This window comes from Cotesia typhae, unplaced genomic scaffold, assembly GCF_013202065.1.
Source record: "Cotesia typhae breed Kobodo isofemale line unplaced genomic scaffold, CoteBio_Ctyphae contig_26, whole genome shotgun sequence".
Classification (NCBI taxonomy): Eukaryota; Metazoa; Arthropoda; class Insecta; order Hymenoptera; family Braconidae; genus Cotesia; species Cotesia typhae.
In genome coordinates, this window is record NW_027423732.1 from 1,740,871 (window position 1) to 1,764,392 (window position 23,522).

The 23,522-nt window shown below is 26.9% G+C and overlaps 5 protein-coding genes and 1 pseudogene across 13 annotated transcripts; 3 read left to right on the top strand and 3 right to left on the bottom strand.

The window, feature by feature from the left end:
- The first annotated feature begins 633 nt into the window (after positions 1-633).
- Positions 634-2,298, top strand: LOC141525344 (speckle-type POZ protein B-like). Its single transcript, XM_074239796.1, has 2 exons — positions 634-2,048; positions 2,124-2,298. Exon 1 carries the CDS (start codon positions 817-819, stop codon positions 2,044-2,046), a length of 1,230 nt encoding a protein of 409 aa, XP_074095897.1. The 5' UTR covers positions 634-816; the 3' UTR covers positions 2,047-2,048; positions 2,124-2,298.
- A 708-nt stretch (positions 2,299-3,006) lies between these two features.
- On the top strand, positions 3,007-5,743 carry LOC141525345 (speckle-type POZ protein-like). Of its 2 annotated transcripts, none has more exons than XM_074239798.1 (3): positions 3,007-3,113; positions 3,182-4,327; positions 4,398-5,743. In XM_074239798.1, exon 2 carries the CDS (start codon positions 3,243-3,245, stop codon positions 4,323-4,325), a length of 1,083 nt encoding a protein of 360 aa, XP_074095899.1. In that variant the 5' UTR covers positions 3,007-3,113; positions 3,182-3,242; the 3' UTR covers positions 4,326-4,327; positions 4,398-5,743. The 2 variants fall into 2 exon arrangements, with proteins under 2 accessions (XP_074095899.1, XP_074095898.1); XM_074239797.1 differs by having other exon boundaries at positions 3,009-3,103.
- Positions 5,744-6,669: 926 nt separating this feature from the next.
- Positions 6,670-10,384, bottom strand: LOC141525296 (TD and POZ domain-containing protein 1-like). 3 transcript variants are annotated; one of them, XM_074239723.1, is made up of 3 exons: positions 10,256-10,384; positions 9,466-9,731; positions 6,670-7,901 (listed from the first exon to the last, which is right to left on the bottom strand). In XM_074239723.1, exon 3 carries the CDS (start codon positions 7,879-7,881, stop codon positions 6,931-6,933), a length of 951 nt encoding a protein of 316 aa, XP_074095824.1. In that variant the 5' UTR covers positions 7,882-7,901; positions 9,466-9,731; positions 10,256-10,384; the 3' UTR covers positions 6,670-6,930. The 3 variants fall into 3 exon arrangements, with proteins under 3 accessions (XP_074095824.1, XP_074095822.1, XP_074095823.1); XM_074239721.1 differs by having other exon boundaries at positions 10,236-10,259; XM_074239722.1 differs by lacking the exon at positions 10,256-10,384 and having other exon boundaries at positions 9,466-9,800.
- Positions 10,385-12,534: 2,150 nt separating this feature from the next.
- LOC141525280 (uncharacterized) lies at positions 12,535-14,824 on the bottom strand (annotated as a pseudogene).
- Positions 14,825-14,968: 144 nt separating this feature from the next.
- On the top strand, positions 14,969-18,921 carry Slx1 (structure-specific endonuclease subunit SLX1). 3 transcript variants are annotated; one of them, XM_074239700.1, is made up of 4 exons: positions 14,969-15,004; positions 16,167-16,488; positions 16,566-16,617; positions 17,724-18,921. In XM_074239700.1, exons 2-4 carry the CDS (start codon positions 16,313-16,315, stop codon positions 18,270-18,272), a joined length of 777 nt encoding a protein of 258 aa, XP_074095801.1. In that variant the 5' UTR covers positions 14,969-15,004; positions 16,167-16,312; the 3' UTR covers positions 18,273-18,921. The 3 variants fall into 3 exon arrangements, with proteins under 3 accessions (XP_074095801.1, XP_074095802.1, XP_074095800.1); XM_074239701.1 differs by lacking the exon at positions 14,969-15,004 and having other exon boundaries at positions 15,840-16,488; positions 17,832-18,921; XM_074239699.1 differs by lacking the exon at positions 14,969-15,004 and having other exon boundaries at positions 15,851-16,488.
- A 901-nt stretch (positions 18,922-19,822) lies between these two features.
- Positions 19,823-23,299, bottom strand: LOC141525283 (uncharacterized). Of its 4 annotated transcripts, none has more exons than XM_074239704.1 (7): positions 23,152-23,299; positions 22,818-22,880; positions 21,458-21,726; positions 20,506-20,598; positions 20,360-20,431; positions 20,157-20,279; positions 19,823-20,073 (listed from the first exon to the last, which is right to left on the bottom strand). In XM_074239704.1, exons 3-7 carry the CDS (start codon positions 21,711-21,713, stop codon positions 20,027-20,029), a joined length of 591 nt encoding a protein of 196 aa, XP_074095805.1. In that variant the 5' UTR covers positions 21,714-21,726; positions 22,818-22,880; positions 23,152-23,299; the 3' UTR covers positions 19,823-20,026. The 4 variants fall into 4 exon arrangements, with proteins under 4 accessions (XP_074095805.1, XP_074095806.1, XP_074095807.1 ...); XM_074239705.1 differs by having other exon boundaries at positions 23,148-23,299; XM_074239706.1 differs by lacking the exon at positions 22,818-22,880.
- Between the last annotated feature and the right edge of the window lie 223 nt (positions 23,300-23,522).

Below are 23,522 nucleotides of genomic sequence, written 5' to 3' on the forward strand. Positions count from 1 at the left end.
ATATCTAGCCTCCGTGGTATGCGGCATCAAACTATTCGTAACGTGATTGGTCAAATATATCATGAGCATGAAAATATATGCAAACGCTATAGTAAGACGCGCGCTTGCGCGCGCAAATTTGAATTCTAGTCTTAATATTAAAATAGAGATGAAATGTATGTGAAACCAATTTATTCGTGATGTGATTGGTTAAATGTATCATAAGCATGAAAATATATGCAAACTCTATAGTCAAGGCGCACGCTTGCGCGCGCAAATTTGAATTCTAGTAATTTAAAAATGATATTTTTTTATTCAACATTTTATTTATTTTTGACTTAGGAAATTTTTAATTACATCAATTAATTACGATATTTACATATTTACAATTCCAATCTTATCATTTAGATGAAAAATATGATAATATATCATGTAAGCAAACTATTCGTAACGTGATTGGTCAAATATATCAAAGCATAAAAATATATGCAAACCCTAAATTCATGCGCGCGTTTGCGCGCGCAAATTTGAATTCTAGTTAGCTTTGACGCTGCATTAATTTAAGATGGCGTTTCAGTCGAAATTATACCGTGTGACCTTATTTGACGCTCTAAGCCAGCGTCGAGCGTCAGCATGAAAAAGCACCTTAATACAGAAAACTATCAACGCATTTTTCTCTCACAACTAAAAAGTTTCTAATACGTAATACATCAACTGTCTTTATTGTTACTGTTATACATTACTAATTTTATTATTTATTGATTATTGATGTAACGCCTAAGTATATAATTGCATCTATATTATTGTTTGTATTGAAATTTTGTTTAAAAAATAATTATGTCGAACGATGCTAAGCAAAGTTTGATTCATAAAGAGGAAGCAGGTTATTCCCATTCAAAGGCACATTCGATTACTTACACATGGGAAATTGATCAGATATCTTCATTTATTGAGTCTGCCAGGACGAAAAAAGAAATGTTTGGTATAGATTCTCCGAAATTTTCAACAGGTGCAAAAATAAAAGATTCATGGTACTTGAAACTTGTAATTCAAGAAGATAATGATGGATCAAAAAATAAATCATGGGTATCAATTTATTTATATTCAAATAATGGAAATCGAGAAGTTCGAACAAATTATTGTATTTATTTTCTTAATAAGAAGAAGGAAAAAGTATACAGTAACCAGTGTGGCCAGAACGTGCTCTCTTCTTACCCCCACTTTGTAGAATACTCTTATCTGACTACAACGAATGCGGTACAAAGTGGGGGTAAAAAAATCGCACGATCTGTCCACAATGTCAGTAACTTTACAGTTTGTAGTCAATCAATGGATTATTATTCGAAATCCCTTTTTAATTCAACGAGTGGCATTGGTTATGTCGAGTTTGCAAAAATAGATGAGTTGTTAGAAAAAAAAGCTGAATTTTTAAAAAATGATACTTTGACAGTTGGTGTCCATCTGATTGTCTATGATGATTATGTTGCGATTAGTCATCCAATAAATCCATTAAAAGCGTCAAAACGAAAATTAAGTGACGACTTTGGAGACCTTTTTATTGCTAAGAAGAATTTTGATGTAAAAATTCAAGTCGGTGAAATAATATTTGAAGCTCATAAGCTCGTTTTAATCACACGCAGCTGCGTGTTTGATGCCATGTTTTCACACGAAATGGAAGAGAACAAGAAAAATGAAATAACCATACCAGATGTTGATCCTGAAATTTTCAAGAAAGTTCTTGATTACATTTACACAGACAAAGTCGACGATCTAAACATTTTTGTTGAGGAATTATTAGAAGTGTCCGATAAATATCAACTTCTAACTCTCAAAGAAATGTGTGAAGAATCTTTATCAAAAAATTTATCCGTTGAAAATTCTATCAGGATTCTGATTCTCGCAGATCGTCACAATTTAAAGAAATTGGTGGAATTTACAAAAAATTACATTGTCGTCAAGTTGGCTAGTTTAAAAAATACTGAGGAGTATAAAGCACTGGAAAAGTCTTATCCAGCTTTATTTTTGGCTCTACTGAAGGAACACGTGCATAGAATCGGAACTGATTAACGGTATGTTGCTATAATCATTTTCAAAGTAAAAAAAAAATTTGTTTTATTAATTAATACTCTTTTTCTTTGTTTCAGTGCTGCTATTTAAAGTCTACATTATTTTTCGTTTGATTTTATGTTAAAAGATATCAAACTGCAAAAAAAGCGACCACGCAATCTGTGTTGTATTTTTATTCTTATTATAATTGACATTTACTAATTTCTTTTTTTGTTCTAATGTCGATTGAAAATAAATAATCCATGAAGATAACTGGTAGTGTATGTGATTTATAGTTTGTAATTTAATACGGCTGCAAGACAGTGTCAAGTTGCCTTCAAATTGCTCTCAGTTAAAAATAAATAATCTTAAAAATAAATTATAAACAGAAATTGATACAAAATAAAACAAATAAATCGAAGTTGATAAAAAATACAAGCGGTCTAGTAGCACTTCTTTTCGTACAGAAACTCAAAAAAAAAGCTACAGTTTACTACCTGTATAGCCAGTTAATTTTAATTTATTAATAAAAAATTGAATAATTGTTGTACGAGTAAAACTACTATGTAAATATTTTTTTGAAGATTTCAATTACAAGAAATAATTTTTTTTTAATTCAAAAAGCTCAAGTGCGATTTATTTATAATTGAAATAATAAAATCCGCAGTAATACCTACACTTACCCTAATCAAAATGTCGATAAAGTAACGTCGAGTAATCGCAACGTTTTCACAAAGAAACAGCTGATAAATTATAATACTGAAGTTAGCTGTCAGTTGTCAATTTAAAAAATTTTAATAACAAATCAATTACAATAAAAAAATGCTTGTAAAAATTTTCACTTGTAATTTTTATTAATTTTCACATTCAGAATTTTTTAATTAAATTTTTTTTACAATAATTGCATTATTATAAAATTTTTAAGTAATTTTGAATTTCTGCCAACTTCAGTGTCATGATAAATTTATTAAACTAGAAATTTAAATAGCGCGCCTTAATTTCGACCAATAAGGAATCAGGTTCCATTTTTTTTGCGAGTTTCGACTAGACTAACTTCACACTCTCATGTATTTTTATTGTAAGGATAAGTGAGTTTTTTTTTTTTATGAAATTACCAATCGAATGAAGTACTAATTATTGTATAAATAATTTACAGAAATCGTAAAATTAAGTTGAAGAAGCTCAGTCAGGTACGGTGAAAAAAAAATAATAAAAAAATGAAAAAAGTAGGTTATTCCTATTCAGCAGAACATTCAATCGTTTACGAGTGGAAAATTAACGGAATAACGTCATTTCTCGATGCTGCTAATTGGTCGGAAAAATTTGAAGAAATAACTTCACCTGCATTTTCAACAGGTGCTAAAATGAATGATTCGTGGTATTTACAACTACTCAAAAGTGATTCTGATTCATCAAATAGCAAATCACGGATGACACTTTATTTGCATTCCACCATCGATACGACCGTTAGAGCAATGTTTGCGGTTTTCATTCTAAATAATAAAAAAGAACGACTGTACATGAATTTAAATCACAATCTAGTCAAGCAAGTTAATCCAAAAAATTTTCAGTATGGCCGTTTTTTTTCATCTTCCATAGACTCTTGGGGTTTCATAAATTTTGCGGTAATAGATGAATTATTGGAGAAAAAAGATGAAATTTTACCAAATGATATTTTGACGGTATGTGTTAATCTAACTGTGTATGATGATTATCTTCAAGTTGATAATTCAATCAACTTAATGAAAATTACTACGCAAAAATTAAGCGAGGATTTTGAGAAACTTTTGATTTCTAAGAAAAATTCTGATGTAGTTATTTTCGTGGGTGATAATAAATTTGATGCGCACAGGTTTATTTTGACCACACGTAGCTGCGTATTTGAAGCTATGTTTTCTTATGATACGAAAGAAAAAAAAGAAAATGAAGTAACTATTACAGACATTGATGGTGAAATATTTGAAAAACTCCTCGAGTACATTTATACTGATAAAGTTGAATATCTAGACATTTTCGCTGAAGAATTACTAGAAGCATCTGACAAGTATCAGCTCCAAGGACTTAAAGAAATGTGTGAAGATTCTTTAGCAAAAACCGTATCGATTGAAAATGCTATAAGAATAATAATTTTAGCCGATTGTCATAATGCGAAACACTTGAAGAAATTTACTATGAACTACGCTGTCATCAACTTGCCAACTTTGACGACTACTGAAGATTATGGAGCTTTAAAACAGTTTCAGCCATTTCTCGCACGTGCTTTGGTTCAAAAATATGCAGATGGAATAAAAACTAATTGATGGTAGGAAACTTTCAATTTTTTATGCAATAATTAAGAAGATTTTTTAATACATCTCTTTTTAATGTTTCAGATTTTTATACAAAAGAAGTTTCTTCAGCTACTGGATATTTGTGAATGATTCTTTTACCTCATTTAAGATTGAAGATCTTTTTCATATTCACTTGTAATTTCTTCTTTATTATTTAAATTTAAATTGTTTCATTGCGACGTTAATGTACTAAGCATTGGAACAATTATTTTTTATCTATTTAGTCAATCATTTATTGGGTTAAGTTAAAAAATACTGAGAAGATAAAGATATTGCTGAGGTTTTAATCATCTTCATTTTTTATTGCAGTTGAAATATATCAAGATAGAATTAATCATTACAAAATTTCATTTATCAATCAAATTAATATTTTATAATCAATATTCTACTAAGAAAATGTTTTTGCTGTAATAGTTAATTTAAATAAATATTTTTGTAATAATTAATATATTAGTCAAACTTATAAAATAAAAAAAAAGACTATTGAACATTTGTAACTTCAAATTTTGAGTATATTTCGAATGTCTACTATATTTCATCAGATTTATTTTAAAAAGTCAAACGAAAAATGAAGATGTGATTTTTCATTAAGGTTTTGAATTTTCCGTATTATATTTTGATTTTGAAATCTTCACGGAAAAAACAAGATGACACTGAATATCATCTCAGATAATACTCAGTGATATCTGTGGTAAAAAAAAATTTCAGATAGTATCTAGAAAAATTTGGATTACACAGTAAAAGATTTTGCGTCAATGCGTCAAAAAATTTTGTGTTTAATATTTAACACTTTTTTGTGTTAATTTAACACAATGAATGTTAAATTTATCCATAAAAGTGTTAAATATTTAACACAAAATTTTTTGACGCAATGCAAAATTTTTTACTGTGTATACTTCATGATATCTGGATTATACTCATTGCAATGTGGATTATATTAGCTACTATCCGAAATTTTTTTTCACTTAGTATAATCTGGGATGATATACAGTGTCATCTTGTTCTTTCCGTGTTGTTTTACAAGTAAACTAAAAAATTTGTTGAATTTTTTTCTAATTTAAGTATAATTTATAAATCACTAAAAATATTTTTAATAGGCGGTTGCATTTGAACGAGAATTATAAATTTATTGAAATTATTCTTCTCATTTCTTTGTTACTTTATTAACATACTTAATAAGATGTTTTACATGAGTTTTAAATTATCTTCACTTTAAATTGTTCAAATACAATCAAAATATTGTTAATTAAATATTAAACAATTTCAGAAATTTATCATATTATTGTTTTATAATTTATAAACTAAAAAAAATTTAGTAGTAATTTTAAATAACCAATAATTGATAATACTAATTACCATAGTCATTAGTATCATCAATTGATACAAAAATTAACTTGAAAAATACTAAAAAATATTATTATAATAATCAATGTAAATAAATATCTTCATAATAAATTATTTTCATCATCATTACTAATAATCAAAATGTTATTCATATTATTAAAATAAAAAGAAGACTATAGAATTTTTTTAACTTCAAATTTTGAATCTTTGAGAAGAAATTGCTTGCTTTTATACTACTAAGCAAAAAATTTGTAAAGTAAATAAACAATACACAATTGATAATGAAAAGAACGTTTTATTATAATTATAATATAATACAAGAAGTAATTTATAATAGATGAACTAAAAATATACAAATGCAAAATTAAATATATTCAAATTTATATTTTTTCTTAACAAACTAAACTTATCATTGACTTATTATATTTTTGCTCAAATATAAATATTCTTATAAACTTTTTAATAATTACGAATAAGTAAGAAATAAAAATTAATATTCTTCCTAATAATATAAAAATAAAAAGTACTCATAATTTTTTTACTTATAAGAGCAGCAGTCTATAATTATAAATGTAGGCAGTTTATTTTTTTTTGTTGGAAAAATATAAAAATTATTTCTTTTTATACAATTAATTAATTAATTAATTAATTTATCTATTAATAATAATTAAACTTCTAATTACAATATAAAATTATAATTGTATAATTTATATTGTACAATTATTCAATCCTTAATGTAAACATTTTTTTATGAGTATTTTGATACATTCTTTTGTACATTTTTTTTAATCACTTTAGTATTCAGACTCGATAAAAATTAATACAACAATTAAAAATTAATCGTTTAAATTATTTCAGTAATTAAATGTTTAGTTACTACCATTTAAAATTTTTATTCTTGTTAAAGTCAAAAATTATTTAAACATTAATGTGAGTAAATTATCAAAAGACTTGACTAATAAAAATATTTAATTATTTTTAATAGAATTTTTTAAATTAAAAATGACAATTTTTTATTTCGAATATTCATTAAAGAAAATTTGTCAAATTATTTTTAATATTTCGTCGATAAGAGAAGAACTATAAAAAATTTTTGAAGTTAAATTATTTCTGTAAAAAAAAAGATCTTATAATTTTTTTCATTCGATAAATCAAATTGTAAATAATTATAAAAAATATCTTAAACTTAAAAGTACTAATAATAATTTAATTCTTAATATAATTCTACTTGTTAATCTGGTATTTTTTCGATGATCTTAAACAAAGACTCAGGCGAAAACTTGGAAGGATCTTTGAAATTCTCTAAAGTAAGAATTTCCTTGCGGTTATTCCAAATAAACGCAGTTGCTCTTTCCTGCAAGATAAACACGTTGTCTGTTTTACGGCTTTCAGATAATTTTAACAATTGCAACGCGTTTTCTTTTGTAATACTATTACTGAGTATTAATCCGCACAAATTAATCAGCGGAATTATTTGGTAATTTTTTGCGACTACAAGAAGTTTCACAGCCAGATCATAATCATGATTAGCTTTGTTGACTTTTCCCGTGTACAAAAACAGAAATAACTCCTCAGCAACGTCAACTTCAATTTTTCTCAAGCGAACAAGCTTTTTTGTATACTGAGTGTCAGTAGTTGTAAGCAATGACTTCAGCACCGGGCTCTGGGATGTCAAAATATTTTTGTGAGTTGGAAATTCCCGATTTTTCACCATAATAATAACGTCACTGCATTCGATGCTATGAAGAAACTGCTTCATGCTTTGGTACAAGTTTGAAAACACCATCTCATCTTTGAACCCAAACCACGTGATCTTGCACTTGATACTCAGGTAAAATTTAAAGTTGTCATCAGATTCATTGTTTGAGTACTGAAGATAGTAATACGGAAAATCAACGTCGAAGTTACAGAAATCCTTCCAATTAGGTACATCCTTCACGTGCCAATTCATTCCGTTTGTTCGCAACTCGATAATTGCCATCGCTGATTTTTCAATAGTCTTTGATACTTTTACGTCCAAACTACTTAATTTGTTTAGTCTTACTGAAATGTAAAACTCTCCACAAGATTCCACGTCTATTAATTTTACATGACTGGACTTGAGCCATTCGTGATAATTGTCTTCCAGGGTTAATAAAAATTCGTGGGTAATCACTTGATTTCTCACTGATTCTTTGCTCATTTTTAAATTTTATAAATCACCTGAAAAAAAAATTTTTTTATTAGAAAGTTAGCGTAAGTGTGCACAGAAAAAAAAATGTTCTTGAATCAAGTATATATTTTTGAAGAGCTCAAAAAATTTTTCTTGATTTGAGGAAATTTTACTTAATTCAAGAATTTTTCGTCTTGATTCAAGATAATTACCCTCTTCAAAATTATATTCTTGGTTCCAAAATTTTTCTCTTGAATCAAGTTAATTGTTTTTTCCTGTGTGGGTATTACTGCGGATTTTTTTATTTCAATTATAAATAAATCGTACTTGAACTTTTTGAAATAAAAAAAATTGTTTCTTGTAATTGAAATCTTCAAAAAAATATTTGCATAGTAGTTTTACTCGTACAACAATTATTCAATTTTTTATTAATAAATTAAAATTAACTGGCTATACAGGTAGTAAACTGTAGCTTTTTTTTTGAGTTTCTGTACGAAAAGAGGTGCTACTAATACATCTTCTTCTTTACATAAAATGGTTCAAATTTAAAATTTTTTGCATATAAAAGTAAGATAATCCTTCTTTAATATCATTTATGCATTAAAAATTAAATTTTGATCAATTAATATTATTTATTTATTTAAGGACGCAGTAATTGGTAGAAAAAAAAAAATGAACATGCTTGTATTACTGCGAATGTTTTCAATAATCCACAGTAATAGAAGCATCTCTATTTGTATGCATTTCTACCAATTACAGTGGACGTAAAATGCATATATTCTAAACTAAAAATAAAATATTGCCTGTCAATTGACAGTTCAAGTTGCCTTCAAATTGCTCTTAGTTAAAAATAAATTATAAACAGAAATTGATAAAAAATAAAACAAATAAATCAAAGTTGATAAAAATACAAGCGGTCATTATAATAAAGAATTTGTTGTGTTAAATTAAACAAAAAAACTTTAAAACCAAGAAATTTTCATTAAATTAAGTGAATGTAACTTTGTTCAAAATTTTTATGATTGATTTAAAAAAATTCAAGATGATTTTTTTAAATCAAGATTTGTGTTTCTTCGATAAAGCTCATTTTTTTAATTACTATAAAAACTCTGCTTGTTATGTTATACATCACTACTCCGGTGATTATTATATTAATTGATATGAATTCAAATTACTTGAGGAATACGTTCTAATCCAGTCATTTTATTAAACAAATAATTATCTTTCAAACAACTTTTTATTAATTTCTTATATGATCCCAAAGTTGTTTATCATTGAATTTCATCCACAGTAATAGGCACGCAGTAATTGGCACGCAGTAATAGACACAAGCTCCTTTTATGCCCGCAGTAATACATGCATATGAACTTTTTTTTTTTAAATGCTAATTATTTACAGAAAATATTAGTTTATCGTACTCTTGATTTTTTTTCGAGTCAATAATAAGTCAAACTTTGGTCTAAAAAAAAAAAATTTTTGTTATTTTTGAAAAATTTAATAAAAATGCTTTTGAAATAAGACCTACCGAAAAAACGGCAGTAATATCTACACATACCCTAGTTGCATTTAATAAAAATAAATTAAAATTTAATTATTAGTAATTTAGTAACTTACGTGTTCATCAAAAAATCACCAGCTCGTTGTTATTGTTGTGATCAGCTGTTCTTTGCAGTACCAAAATTATTTGTAGAATTTGTTGATTCAATTTTTAATAAGTTGTTAGATCTTTGTTTAGAGAATGGAAACTTAACGTGAGTTTACACAATACGTCAATGTTACGTTTTGTAGCCACCCGTTTAATCGCGGAATGGCGTTCCACTCGCGGTAAATTAATAAAAGCGGGAGATTTAATTTAAAATTGTAATTATATAAAATATAAACTGTAATTATAGAATTATATAAAAAATTTTTACTTTTTTTAAAGATTTTATAGAACACAAGAAGTCAAAAATTAATACGTAAATTAATTTTAAAAAAATTTGACAATTTAAAAAAATTTTTTAACAAATAAATTATGGCAAAAAAAAATTGACATTTAGAAATTTAAATAATTTAAAAATGCAATTTTTTTTAAATAATTTTTTTGTTAAATGAAATTAAAAATCTTCAAGTAACTGTAATAAAATTAATAATTGTCAATTTAAATTCAAAAAAATTTTTGATCCAGAAATTAAAAGAATTTTTTGGTTTTTTTTTTTTTTATTAATTAAATTAGAACCAAAAAAAAATTCTAAAAAATTGCATTCAAAATTTTTCAATTTTTTTAAATGTAAAATTTTTAATTTTATTTTTTTTTAATAAAAAAAATTTATTAATTGTCGGATATCTGATAAATCAGATAAATTTAGATTTTATTTAAAATTATTTTACGCTCAAGCTATTACTTTATTTATAAACAAACTACCGAAATTTGTTAGAGTAATTTTATAGAAAAATGTCAAAAAATCGCGTGACGTTGTGAACACTTGTTGAACGATAACTGTCCTGTTCCTCGGTTTTCGACTAATTTGCATAGGACCTTCATTTTCTGGAGAAGTGAAAACCTATAGTGTAGTGAGGGCAGTTATGGGCGTTTCTGTCATCCTCTCTTTAGCTTGCCTCCCCTCTTGATATTACAAAATAGAACCATACTGAAATGACGACCCTTGATATTCCCATGTCATAAACGCTTGCCTGGATGTCTGGCTCTAATGATCTAGCTTCAGGTAATCGAAAAATCTCTCTATTATTTAGCAAACGTTTTGGAAAGTAAGCTACTTAAGAGATTATATCTTTTTAGACATACTTATGTAAATAAATTAAGAATGTAACATTTTACAATATTGTCTAGTGTTCTTAAACGATCGGTATCATAATGACCATAATATTCTAAATGACAATTGAAAATAAAATAGATACAGCTTTACAAAGAATTATTCCTAATTTTTTTTAAACGAAACTGAACAATACAATAGAGTTCATAGATGTTATCTGATGTAATTATTAAATAATTGATAAGTCATTTAAAATCGTAAATTTATGATAGAAAATTTCCCAGATTTTAAAATATGAATCAGCTTTGAATTGAAGAATAAATACGAAAATTTATTTGTAATCTAATACTCTTGCAGTATTGACAATATAAAATGGATAAAATTGTTAATTATTAAATAAAATTCTTTATTTTATATGAAAATTTTATAATGTTTGTAGCAACATTATTCTAAATTTAACATTTAAAATTTTTATAAAAGTCATAACGTAACATACATAAATATTATAATATCTAAACGTCTTTCTTATCCCAAATGTTAGTATTTAATATTTCTTCATTTGGTTCAAAGTTAATAATATCACTGTCTTTGGATAAAAAGTTTTTAGTAATTTAAATAGACTTTAATGTATCAGTTGATAAGTTATTTCTATGATCAGTTTTTACATTTTTAATATCACTGAAAATTCCACTCTCAACGGTTACATTTGAAAATGGTAAAACTAGTAGAAAGTATATAACTATTTTTAGATTCTTAAACAATAGTTCACCATTAGCTTTTTTTATATTAAAGATTTCTCTCCAATAATCTTCTAAGTCTAAATTTATATCAATATTGAAATCAGTCAAATCCAACAACTCGTATCGCTTCCATTCATTGTCTAACTCTTGCAGTACAATATTTTTAAAATATTCCATCTTGATTAAGCAGATTACCCGATTTTACCCACCCAAATCTAATTACTCGTCTACTTACCAATTCGACATCAAATTACTCGGGAAATGGATAATTACCCGGGCATTGGCAACACTGCCCATACATGCTTGTAAACTTATAATTAAGGTATTTTTCTGAACTTAGGAACTATATTTTCTGAAAACATTTCTGAAGAAATTTGAAGAAAATGTTCGGCCAATTGGGTATTTATATGATGAAGTGTTTTTTAATTGAACTATTTAAATCCTCTTGATTTTCGAGCATTAAATCCTTTTAAATATTTTCAAATCTGAATTCTTACAAAAATTCAATTTTTCAAATTATTCTAAAATACTTTTTTAATAACTATGTACTGCAAGAAAAAAAAAAGAGAAAAATTATATTATATAATGTAACATGGCGCTTCATATAAAAAACTAGAAAAATTAAAGTTTCAGATTGTAATTTTTAAAAATTTTATAAGAATTACATTGTAAAATATAAAAATCACATTGAAAACACTGAAAAATAACATTTAAAGTTTGAATCTATAAAAATGTTATTTTGAACTGAAATTTTTCTCGGTTTTTAAATGAAGGGACTTATCACTATTTATAATCTAATTTTTGTCTTTTTCTTTTTTCCTTGTGGTTAAATTTTTGATTTAACGAAAGATTAATCTCAAATTTGAAATGATTCAAATCCCGCAGTAATAAATGCATATGAACTTTTTTTTAAATGTTTATTATTTTGGTTTAAAAAAAAAAAATTATTGTTATTTTTGAAAAATTTAATAAAAACGCTCTTGAAGTAAGACCTACCGAAAAAATCTCAGTAATACTCACACTTACCCTACTGTATAAAAAAATAGAAAAAAAATTTGATATTTTAAAACAAAAAAAATTAAGAATGCATTTTTTTAAAAACAATTACAATTAAGTAATATGTATATAATTTAGGATCATGAAATTTAGATTTTTTTTTCTCAGTATATTTGTTGCAACAAAACCAAAGATAAAGTACAATATAAAGTTTATTTATCTCGTACATTAAAAAAGTATAAAAAATTATCATCAAGTTATTAAAATTAAAAATTATTTTTTTTTAATTATGGAAAGTCGTTTAAAAATTTTTTTTTGAATAATAGAATAATATAATAGTAGTATAATAATAATAGAAGAGTTTAAATTATTTTTTAAATGTTTGATTGGAAATGGCTACTCCAAGATCCCACAGGTTGCATCGAGAATTTCAAAGGCATTATTTTCGATGAAAATAAGTGCATGTTGCTGTAAAACAATTAAATTATGATCCTTAGCGACAAAATAAAAGTCAAATACGTTCTCAATTTTTAAATTTTTCATCAAAAGCCATTCACAAGCAGTTTTTAACTTGTCAATTTGGTACATGGTTGCAAAATGGAATAATTTCAACATCTCTTCTTTATCATTTGTAGCTGCTTCTAATTTGCGTTGATAGAAAAACAGAAGCATTTGTTTGATAGTACCAACATCGGCATCTGGGAAAGAAATTCTGTTTTCTTTCGATTCTTTCATATCACTGGTTAGCATTTTATAGAACACAGGACTGTGTTATGCTAGAACATGCTTGTGAACAGGAAATTCGCTGTCTTCGACACTTATCTTTAAATTACTAAATTCAGTATTATCGCAATCGTTTTTCATGTGATTGCTTACATCTAGGTAATAAACTTCTTCTATGTACCCTTGCCAGATTACCGAAATATTTATTGGCACGTCGTATCTGCTTCTACAAGTATTTGTAAAATCAAAAAAGAGTACAAAGTTCTTAAGATCAACTGTTGTTTCCCAATCAGCAAACTGGTATGCGATCGGCTTCTGATTCCTGTTTTGTACTTTAATGATCGCAACTGCTGATCTTGGATTACTTTTTTTTATTTTTACATTCAAGTTGTGATTAATGTCTCTTCTGTGAATGTATTTTCTGGCAATAATGGTGAATTCTGTATCAGGAATGTTTACCGTATCTGCTGTATTGAAAGCAGGTGATTGTTTTTCGTACGAATAGGTTCCAAATTCGAACGTATGATTTAATATAAATTCATTCTTGCCTTCTTGAGGTATTACGCCCATTTCAAAAATATTGTTTTTAATGAGCGTTGTTGCATGCTGCTGTAACATTATTAAATTATAATCATTAGCAACAGAATACTGGTCAAATACATTATCAATTTTCAAGTTTTTCACCAAAAGATATTCACAAGCAGTTTTTAACTTGTCAATTTGGTACATAGTTGCAAAATGGTACAATTTCAATGCCATTTCTCCATTTTTTTCAGCATCATTTAATTTATTTTGGTAGAAAAACAAAATCATTTCTTTGATAACATTGACATCGACACCCGGGAAAGAAATACTGTTTTCTCCAGACTCTTTTAAGTTACTGGTCAACATTTCATGAAACATAGAACTTTGTCTAGCTAAAATATTTTTATGAGCAGGAAATTTACTATCACTAACGATAATCACCATATCACTAAATTCAGTGCTTTTGTAAAAATTTTGTACACGCCTGGATCCAAGCGAGCAGTACAAATCATCAACGAATCCATGCCAGAATATTGTTACATGGTATTCGTAATATCTTTTAGTCTTATCTTCATAAGCAAAAAAAAGGGTAAAATGATTAAAATCAACAGTTTTCTTCCAATCTACTACGCGGCTAATCATCGGCCTTTGCTTCGCCAATTGTACTTTTATGACTGCAACTGCTTCTCGATGATCACTTTTTTGTACTTGTATATTAACGCTCTCGTTACCACTAGCTACTCGTGCAAGCACGTTAAATTCAGTATTAGGAATATCTTTGGAACCGAAAAATACCGACGTTTCCCACTCCCTTTCCCTTCCCCCACGAGTTTCCCGCTCGTGGTGTAAACTAAAATAAGCGCAACAAAATTCATACTTATTCGTTCCTGTTTTAGTCATCAGTTGCATTTTATTTACTAAAATAAAAAACATCATCAAGATTTACTACAAAAATCCATATAAACATAATATTTAATATATTTGTTCAAATTAACCTACCTTTTTTTTTTTTTTTTTTTTCCCCAACAAATCTAAATATATCTTACTTCTCAAAAAACTTAATAACTTGAACTGGTTACATCTGCATTAACTTCGGATTGGAAATTCGGTGTTATTTTAATATAATCAATTTGTTTGTAGCTAATAGATGGTGAATTAATTCAACGAGGTGTTTGCGATATCAATACACAATAAAAGCCAGCAGCCATATTGCTTGCGTTTATTTAGCAGATTTAGCTCAACATCGGCGGCCTTGAGGATAGATTATTTTCATCTAGAAACCACTAAGGCAGCACTGCATACGCTAATGTGAAGTTAATTGTGAGAGCGCATGCCCGCCGAGCAGCAGTTATGCCTGTCAGAGCCGGCTTTGGATACATTCACAAACTGAAGATTAAAAAACTGTTTTTGATTAGGGTAAGTGTGGGTATTACTGCGGGTGTAGGTGTTATTGCGGATTTTTTTATTTCAATTATAAGTAATTCGTACTTGAGCTTTCTGAATTAAAAAAAATTGTTTCTTGTAATTGAAATCTTCAAGAAAATATTTGCATAGTAGTTTTACACGTACAACAATCATTCAATTTGTTATTAATAAATCAAAATTAACTGGCTATACAGGTAGTAAACTAGAGCTTTTTTGTGAGTTTCTGTATGAAAAGACGTGCTACTAAAAGATCTTTTTCTTTACATAAGATGCTAAGTCTTTGGGATGGTATTTCTAAGTCTTTGGGGTGGCTGAAGGGGTAGTTCCGGGGGAGTTATTGGAGCTATACAAGCATAGAATTATAACATTCATTTGTACTCTTGTCCCTTGTATTCATTTGTACATTTGTTCTCATTTGTACTCTCGTCAACAAGTTTAAAAATGTTACTAGAATTTAATTTGCGCGCGCAAGCGCCTGACTATAGACTTTGCATATATTTTCATGCTTATGATATATTTGACTAATCACGTTACGAATAGTTTGCAACACATTTTCATCTTAATTTTATAGTAGGATTTTTTACAACTACGCATTAAGTTTGTAGTAATGCTTAGAAAAATTTATTTCCAGAATTTTCCAGCACTAAAAAAATTTCGGAAGTTTTTCAATAGATTAAGATGAATAAAAATACATTTGGTTTAAGTCGATTATTCACAAAATCATTTTTTTTTAACCGATCTCATCAGCTGTTGTGAAAAATTAATTCAACTGGCTACGCTATGTAAGAACTAAAAAGCTGAATTATTGCAAGAAATAGTAAAATATTTATTTACATAATAATTACATAAGTAAGAAAAGAATAACTTATTACAAGATATGTTACAAGATGAACTAGAAATATTTGTATAAATTAAATTAAGTATTGCTAAGCTAAGTTACATGATTTCTTGTACAAGTCTTGATCTAAAATCTTTCTAAAGTATCTTGATCCATGCTGTCACAAGGCTTTTATTGATTTAGATTCATCAGCATTTTTACAAACTTCCATATTTATTCGGACAAATTTTTATAAATCTAAACTTTTATCGATGCCAAAGCAACACAAGCAGGGATAAATTATTGTCTCTCATTGTATGTATAATTACTGTATAGATTTAAATTTAAAGATTTGCCGCGTCAAACGCTGCATCTTTTTAACAACATGTGGCGCTGTGGAAAAACCATATGGGATAAATAGTGATAAGACACAACAATAACAAACTGTGTGAACATCCAAGTGATCATTTTTTAAATAAAGAATGGAAAGTCAAGTCATAGAAAATTTTAATGGGGTTTATTTATTGCTATGCCAAAATCCAAAATTTAAAGGACGAACTTATATAGGATACACTGTGGATCCTGTCAGAAGATTGAAAAGACATAATGCGGGCATGGATTTCGGAGGAGCGAAAAGAACTCACAATAAAGGTCCTTGGTACGGTTGAATTGTATTTATTTTAATTTTTATCGGGAGTTTAATTAATTTTTTTTTTTTTTTTTTTTTTTTTTTAGGAACATGATTCTTATCGTTCACGGATTTCCAAATTCTAGGTTAGGTCTAAGGGTAAGTTTTTTAAAATCAATAATAACTAGAATTTGAATTGCCCGCGCCTGACTATAGACTTTGCATATATTTTCATGCTTATGATATATTTGACTAATCACGTTACGAATAGTTTGCAACACATATTTTTCATCTTAATTTTATTATAGGAGAATTATTAATTAAAATTGTTACCAAAAATTTTTAACAAATTTAATTATTTTTTTATAATAATTAAAATAGATATTTATGTCAAGGCCGTGAAGTGGCGGTTTTCTGTACCCCAGTGTCTTTCAAAAACGCCAAATTTTTTGGTGGGTTCATTACAAAAGAAGAAAAAAAAATTATAAGCAAAAGCCAAACTAATGCTGTAGCTTGAGAAATTATAGATTGATTTTTTCTCGAAGAGTATTTTAACAATTAAATAAGAAGACTACTCCGTGAATTTTTTTTTTGCGAGTTCGAATTTTTTAATGTCTTACTTTATTAATCATTTGTTTCATTTCAGAGCACTTAGATGTTTAAAATAAATATTCTTGTAGAAAAACTATCTTGATTCAAGAAGATATTTTTTACAAAAAAAAATTATTTTGAAGACCCAAGACACTTTCTGAATTACGGAAATTAAAGATCTTGAAGTAGTGAAATTAAAAAAAAAAAATATTTCTCTTGAATCAAGTAATTTTTTTTTTGGTGTGTGTAAGCTCGTTACATCATTAATATTTTTTCTACTACACTAATGAGAGAAAAAAATTCTTTGAAAAAAATGAGCAATGTTGAAATAAGAAATTAATTGATTAAAAATTTTATTTCTTAGCTGAAGAAATAAATATTTTTCTCAAAGTAATTTTCTGGTTGATAAAAAGTTTTCTAGATTTAGGAAATAGATATTTATGTCACAAGGCCGTAAAGTGGCGGTTTTTTGATAGCGACGATATTTCGATATGAGCTTAAGGTTTGTGGTGGGAAGGATCGAAACGGGCGAAATTTTAACGTCCGAAGCGTAGCCGAGGAGGGAAAAAGACGGTATAATAGAGTCTCAAGAAAAGAGTCCCTTTACGGATGCCATTCAGCGCTCAAAAGTTGAACTTTTGGAGCGAGTATAACAAAAAAAAATTATTTTATAGTTTGAGTGGGCATGGCAGCATCTAGAACTAAGTCGACACACGCGGCATTTGCAAAAAAAAAAATCAAACCAGGCCCAGGTGAATTATTTAATATCTTCAATGGCCCAGATGTTGCAAGTTTCTCCGTGGTGCCGACTTCCGCTTAAAATTCAGTGGCTGGATTTGAAGTTTTCCGCTGACTGGATGATGAAACTCCAGTTTCCGAGACACATGGAAGTTCACTATGGAACTGTGGAAGCCAAGAAGATTGGCTGGGTCTCCAAGCAGCTTCAGAAAAATAAACTCCAAGAAGAAAATGTAGAATGTAGGAGTGATTTTAATAATAGATGTTTTATTTGTAAGGATAAAATTGTTGACGAGAAAAATAGAGTTGAGTGTGTGTACAAATGTTGTCAATGTATCACACACATTTTTTGTTTAGCGAAATTGTTTCGGAAGAATGATAAAAAGATTTTGCCGATTAATGGAATTTGTCCGAGTTGTCAGAATGTCGTTTTGTGGGGTGATATTGTTAGAAAAAAAATTGGATGTTGTGTAAATATTGATTAGTTATTTTGATTATATGTATTATGAATTATAAATTACGATATTGTTAATATTACTTCAATAAATATTTTTTCATTAAAAAATTAACAAGCTTAGCTAATTTAAAAAAAAATCTAGATTTCATTAGAGAGATAAATTTTAAGAAATAAAAGTGTAGATAAATACTTGGTTTGATTAGTAGCCCGGCAATTCATAGTTCGACAATGAATCGCTTACTTACACTAACACTAACTGACAATCCCCACTCTTTTCCGAACAATCCAATAGAAGAAATGCCGAGAGTATGAATCGAACCAAGTAACCGGATTTTTTACCCACTAGTCTCCAGATTGAGCCTGACCTGCCAGGTCAGAAGTTCCCCTTTTTCAACATTTATTTAAATTAACTACCGCGCGTAGGGAGGATTGATTTGTTTTATTTTATCAAACACAACATCATATAAACACTCTTCAAACATATTACACAAAATGGAAAATCAAAATAAATACAGACTAGAAATTTAAATAGCGCGCTTCGCGCGCGCCTTAATTTCGACCAATAAGGAATCAGGTCACATTTTTAGCGAGTTTCTATTCGACTATTGACTAACTTCACAATCTCATGTATTTTTATTGTAAGGACTGATTTGAACCGGTAGATTTTGAGAAATTTCAAAAAAACCATCTTTATCTTCAGGCCTAGGAAAGAGATGACCAATAAAGACATGCATGATGAGATCTCAAGGATTTTAGGGCATAGGGTTACCCTCGAGTCTATTGAGAATACAGTAAGTATTTCTATGATCATGATTATGCTGATTTATCAAAATTTCACTTGGTGCATTGAAATGTATGTTTCTTGCAGAGAACAAGCGAACTCTGGCTGAGTGAAATCAGGCTCTGCTATGACTTCAACTTTCATCTTATGAATTGTCCACCAAATACCAAGACGCTGAATACTGCGAACGAGAGCATAAAGATGATTTATTCTTTATAAGTTCTTCTTCAACTAAAGGAATTTTAAACATGTGTATATATTTTTGTAGAGTTGTAAAATTAGGCTGTAGCTTATTTTTTTTTAGGTTTTATGATCACTGTTGAGTTTTCATTTTTGTAACTAAAGGTTTAGGTCATCATAAATTATAAGATTTAAGTAAATGCGTCGCAGATGTTTTGACAGATAGGTAAGATTGTTGTAAGTGATTTTTAAATTCAAATTCAATCCAACAAAATACATAAAAATCATAATACTCAATCTGAATCCAAAAAAATGTTTTTATCTCGATGATTTCGATTTTTTATTATTTATTGCAATTTTTTTGGAGTTTTTTGGTATTTTTTCAAATTTTGACGACTCAGCGGGCTAATTAACGTTCAGATTCAGATTCAGTAAATTGAAATACATAAAAAACATACTTGATCTGGGTCCAAAAAAATTTTTTCACTACCGACTGCAAAATTTTTTGCCTTTTTTTGGGGTTTTTTGCATTTTACTCAAAACTAGAGGGTGCCCAGGTAAAACGAACTTAAAATTCGGATTCAGCGGGTCAAAATACATGTAAAAAAATATAATAGTTTATAGATATTGCAAATTGTGCATAATTTAATTCATTATGTAAATAATATATTTTTATGAAAATAAATCTTTTGGCATGATTGAAGAAATGTATCTAATCATTCAATAAACAATTTTTTAAATATCAGACTTACAAGCAGCGTTTAGTTTCCAATATGCTGATATTTCATGACGCGTTTTCCAACGTCAAAACTTTTTTTAATCTAAGGGTACTCTTGTTGGAGTTTCTCCCAAATTTCTTCATCAATCCCTGCAAAAATATATTATATCAGTATTATTTTAATATTTATAACTTTTTTATTTTAATTATATCATAGAGGAAAAAAAGTTTACCGTGGACCGCCATCCATCCAAGCGGCATATGTAAAGAATAAAGTGATCCTTCAGCAAATTTTTTTTTATTAATGTTTTGAGGACGTTTCCTAATTTGAGAAGTAAAAGGCTCAGGACTCACTTCTATAAATAATTACTTATTCATGTATCATGATGATAAATATTGTAACTACAATAATCTGGTAAAGAAAATAAATTGTTACCTTTGCTAGTAAAAAATTTCCTCGTTGATGTATTAGGCTTGGCACGGCTATAATTCTTCGGATGACTTTGTCCTGAAGAAATAAGCAATATAAATATATTTTTTCATAATTTTGATTGTATTGTGTTAAAAAATGGAAATTCGTACTCATAAGTTCAATCTCAGAGGATGTTTCTCTTGATAAACTCGTATAGAGAGGAGGAACTTCTTGTGAAGAACTCTGCTCCTCCTCATGATCACCTGAAAAGGATTGTATCAAAAATTTTGAAATAAGAAAAAAAATTCCATTCAGCCACACCCGAAATGAAAAAGTAGATTTCTCAATTTTGGCACATAGTAATAATTAAAATGTTTGAAACTATCTTTAGAGCGTTTATTTGATTTATGTTGTTGGATTTGACTGATTTCAATATTGATATAAATTTAGACTTAGAAGATTATTGGAGAGAAATCTTTAATATAAAAAAAGCTAATGGTGAACTATTGTTTAAGAATCTAAAAATAGTTATATACTTTCTACTAGTTTTACCATTTTCAAATGTAACCGTTGAGAGTGGAATTTTCAGTGATATTAAAAATGTAAAAACTGATCATAGAAATAACTTATCAACTGATACATTAAAGTCTATTTAAATTACTAAAAACTTTTTATCCAAAGACAGTGATATTATTAACTTTGAACCAAATGAAGAAATGTTAAATACTAACATTTGGGATAAGAAAAACGTTTAGATATTATAATATTTATGTATGTTACGTTATGACTTTTATAAAAATTTTAAATGTTAAATTTAGAATAATGTTGCTACAAACATTATAAAATTTTCATATAAAATAAAGAATTTTATTTAATAATTAATAAATTTATTCATTTTATATTGTCAATACTGTAAGAGTATAAGATTATAAATAAATTTTCATATTTATTGTCATATAAATAGAGTTGGTAACAGTATTGGGTAAAAACGGGTAATCAGACTTCGAGGAAAGGGTAATCGAGATTTCACCCTTCGGCAACACTGCAATGTATATAAAAAGCAATTAAATAAATAAATATAATAAATATGTTGTTAATGATGATGATATATTAGTTAGATACCTGGAAATAGTTCTAGGCCTTGTTGAACAGAAGAAATTATAGAACTATTAACTTCTTTGTTTTCCTCCTCACCGCGATCACGATAAGTATAATTTGAAGCAAGAAACCTAAGTCTTTTTCGTTTGTGTGAAGACGAATCCGAAATTGAAGATAATGATAGTTCTATTTCTTTTAGATTTTTAGCTGGCACAGCGTCTGGCGTACTGAACCATGGGCTGCCTGGAGTGTTCTTACTAACTGATTTATCACTACTCATAATTGTATAATTGCTGAAAGTTCAAATTTAATTAAATTTTATGTAAAATTATGCGTTCAAATAAACTTGATAGTTTTTTTCATTAACATTTGCGCTTCGACGCACAATTATAAATTTAAAAGAATTGAATTCTTCTTAGCGTTAGAATTTATTTAATATAATTCAATGTTTGTCAATTTTTGTTGAAGAAATAAATGATATCTAAATCAGGAGACATCTGATAAAAAATATATATATATTTTTTTTTTAATTTGCACTTGAAATTCTTTTAAATTTTTAGATGTAGAATTTTTTTATAATAACTTAGTTGTATAACTTTAAAATTAGCAGTCTTAACAATTTTTAGATTTTTTTTTTTAACAAAAACATTTTTTTTGAAAAAATTATTTTTTTAATTTCTACATCAATTTTTTTTTTTGCCACAATTTATTCGTTAAATAAATTCTTAAGATTATTAAGTATCTGCTAAATTAATTTTTATTTTAGTTGTTGTTAAAGTCCGAAGATCTAACAGCTGTCTATTAATTTTGGTATCTTAGAAAAAAATTTTTATTACTTTTATAAGTTATTTTCAATAATTTTGAAAAAAAAAAATGTTTTTTAAAAAGTAAAAAAAAAAACAATTTTATGACATTAAAGTTAGCAGTCATTTGACTATTTGTTAATTTTTTTTTAATAAATAAATTTGCTGCAAAAAATGATTTCTAAAAAATTGCATTTTTTTTTTTTATTTTCTAAATGTCAATTTTTTTTCTTATTTTTTTGGGCACAATTAATTTGTTAAAAAAACTCTTAAAATTATAAAATATATGTTAAATTAATTTTCATAACGATTTTTAATTTACTTTATCGGTTAGATTACAAGTTAAAATATTCTAGAAAAAAAATTGTACGTCCAATTTTTCAAATCTTTTACAAATCAAATTTTTGCTATAATAATTTTGTCAGTAAAAAAAAAATTACAAATATTTTCAGATTTCGGCTAATTCAATTTTTATAATAATAAAAAAATTATATTTTATAAAACGAAGTGATGTGAAACAAGAATTTGTATTAATTAATCAGAAAATTAATTAGTACAAAATAAAGTTAAAAAATTGTTACCTTTAGTTAAATAGATGCAATCAATAGAATAAATAAATTTTTCTATTTTTCTTCTTCTACGATCTATTTTTAGAAAATTATATAAGATATTAAATTTAGCAGTAACTTCACAATACTTTTAATTTTTTTTAACAAATAAATTATAGCAAAAAAAAATTCTTAAAAAAATGGACTTGTAGAAATTTTAATAAATTAAAAATGCAATTTTTTGAAAATAATTTTTTAGAACAAATTTTTTTGTTAAAGAAAATTAAAAAATTGACAAGTGACAGTTAACTTTAATGTCATAAATTATATTTGTGATGTAAATAAATTTATTAAGATTATTACAAACAATAATTAATTGTTGAATTAATGTAAGGTTAGCTTCGTGTAGAATTTTTGGAATTTTAATCCCGCCATTTTGATTCTTGATAAAATTTCTTAGTTCTTTGCTAATTATTATTATTATTATTATTATTATTATTATTACACTGATACATTAATATGAAGTAAACAACAGCGCACAATTATAATTTCTACTGTAAATAATGAATGTTCGAAAATTTGGAACCTCTCGGCTTATTTCGTAAATTTTCGGAAAATTTTAAACCTAAAAATTAATGAACGTTTTAAATTGTTTTTTTTTTTTTTTATAATTAAAAATTTGCTATCATTCATAAAAAATGAAATTAAAAAATTAAATACAATACTGTACCTTATCAA

What these genes read in the sequence shown, in the direction of transcription:
- LOC141525344 (XM_074239796.1), top strand. Translation starts at nt 817, where the DNA reads ATGTCGAACGATGCTAAGCAAAGTTTGATTCATAAAGAGGAAGCAGGT.
- LOC141525345 (XM_074239798.1), top strand. Translation starts at nt 3,243, where the DNA reads ATGAAAAAAGTAGGTTATTCCTATTCAGCAGAACATTCAATCGTTTAC.
- LOC141525296 (XM_074239723.1), bottom strand. Translation starts at nt 7,881, where the DNA reads ATGAGCAAAGAATCAGTGAGAAATCAAGTGATTACCCACGAATTTTTA.
- Slx1 (XM_074239700.1), top strand. Translation starts at nt 16,313, where the DNA reads ATGGAAAGTCAAGTCATAGAAAATTTTAATGGGGTTTATTTATTGCTA. An exon ending in ACTCACAATAAAGGTCCTTG is followed by an intron (nt 16,489 to 16,565) that starts GTACGGTTGAAT and finishes TTTTTTTTTTAG; the next exon opens with GAACATGATTCTTATCGTTC. An exon ending in ATTCTAGGTTAGGTCTAAGG is followed by an intron (nt 16,618 to 17,723) that starts GTAAGTTTTTTA and finishes ATTATTTTATAG; the next exon opens with TTTGAGTGGGCATGGCAGCA.
- LOC141525283 (XM_074239706.1), bottom strand. Translation starts at nt 21,713, where the DNA reads ATGAGTAGTGATAAATCAGTTAGTAAGAACACTCCAGGCAGCCCATGG. An exon ending in AGGCCTAGAACTATTTCCAG is followed by an intron (nt 20,599 to 21,457) that starts GTATCTAACTAA and finishes AATCCTTTTCAG; the next exon opens with GTGATCATGAGGAGGAGCAG. An exon ending in TGGATGGATGGCGGTCCACG is followed by an intron (nt 20,074 to 20,156) that starts GTAAACTTTTTT and finishes ATATTTTTGCAG; the next exon opens with GGATTGATGAAGAAATTTGG.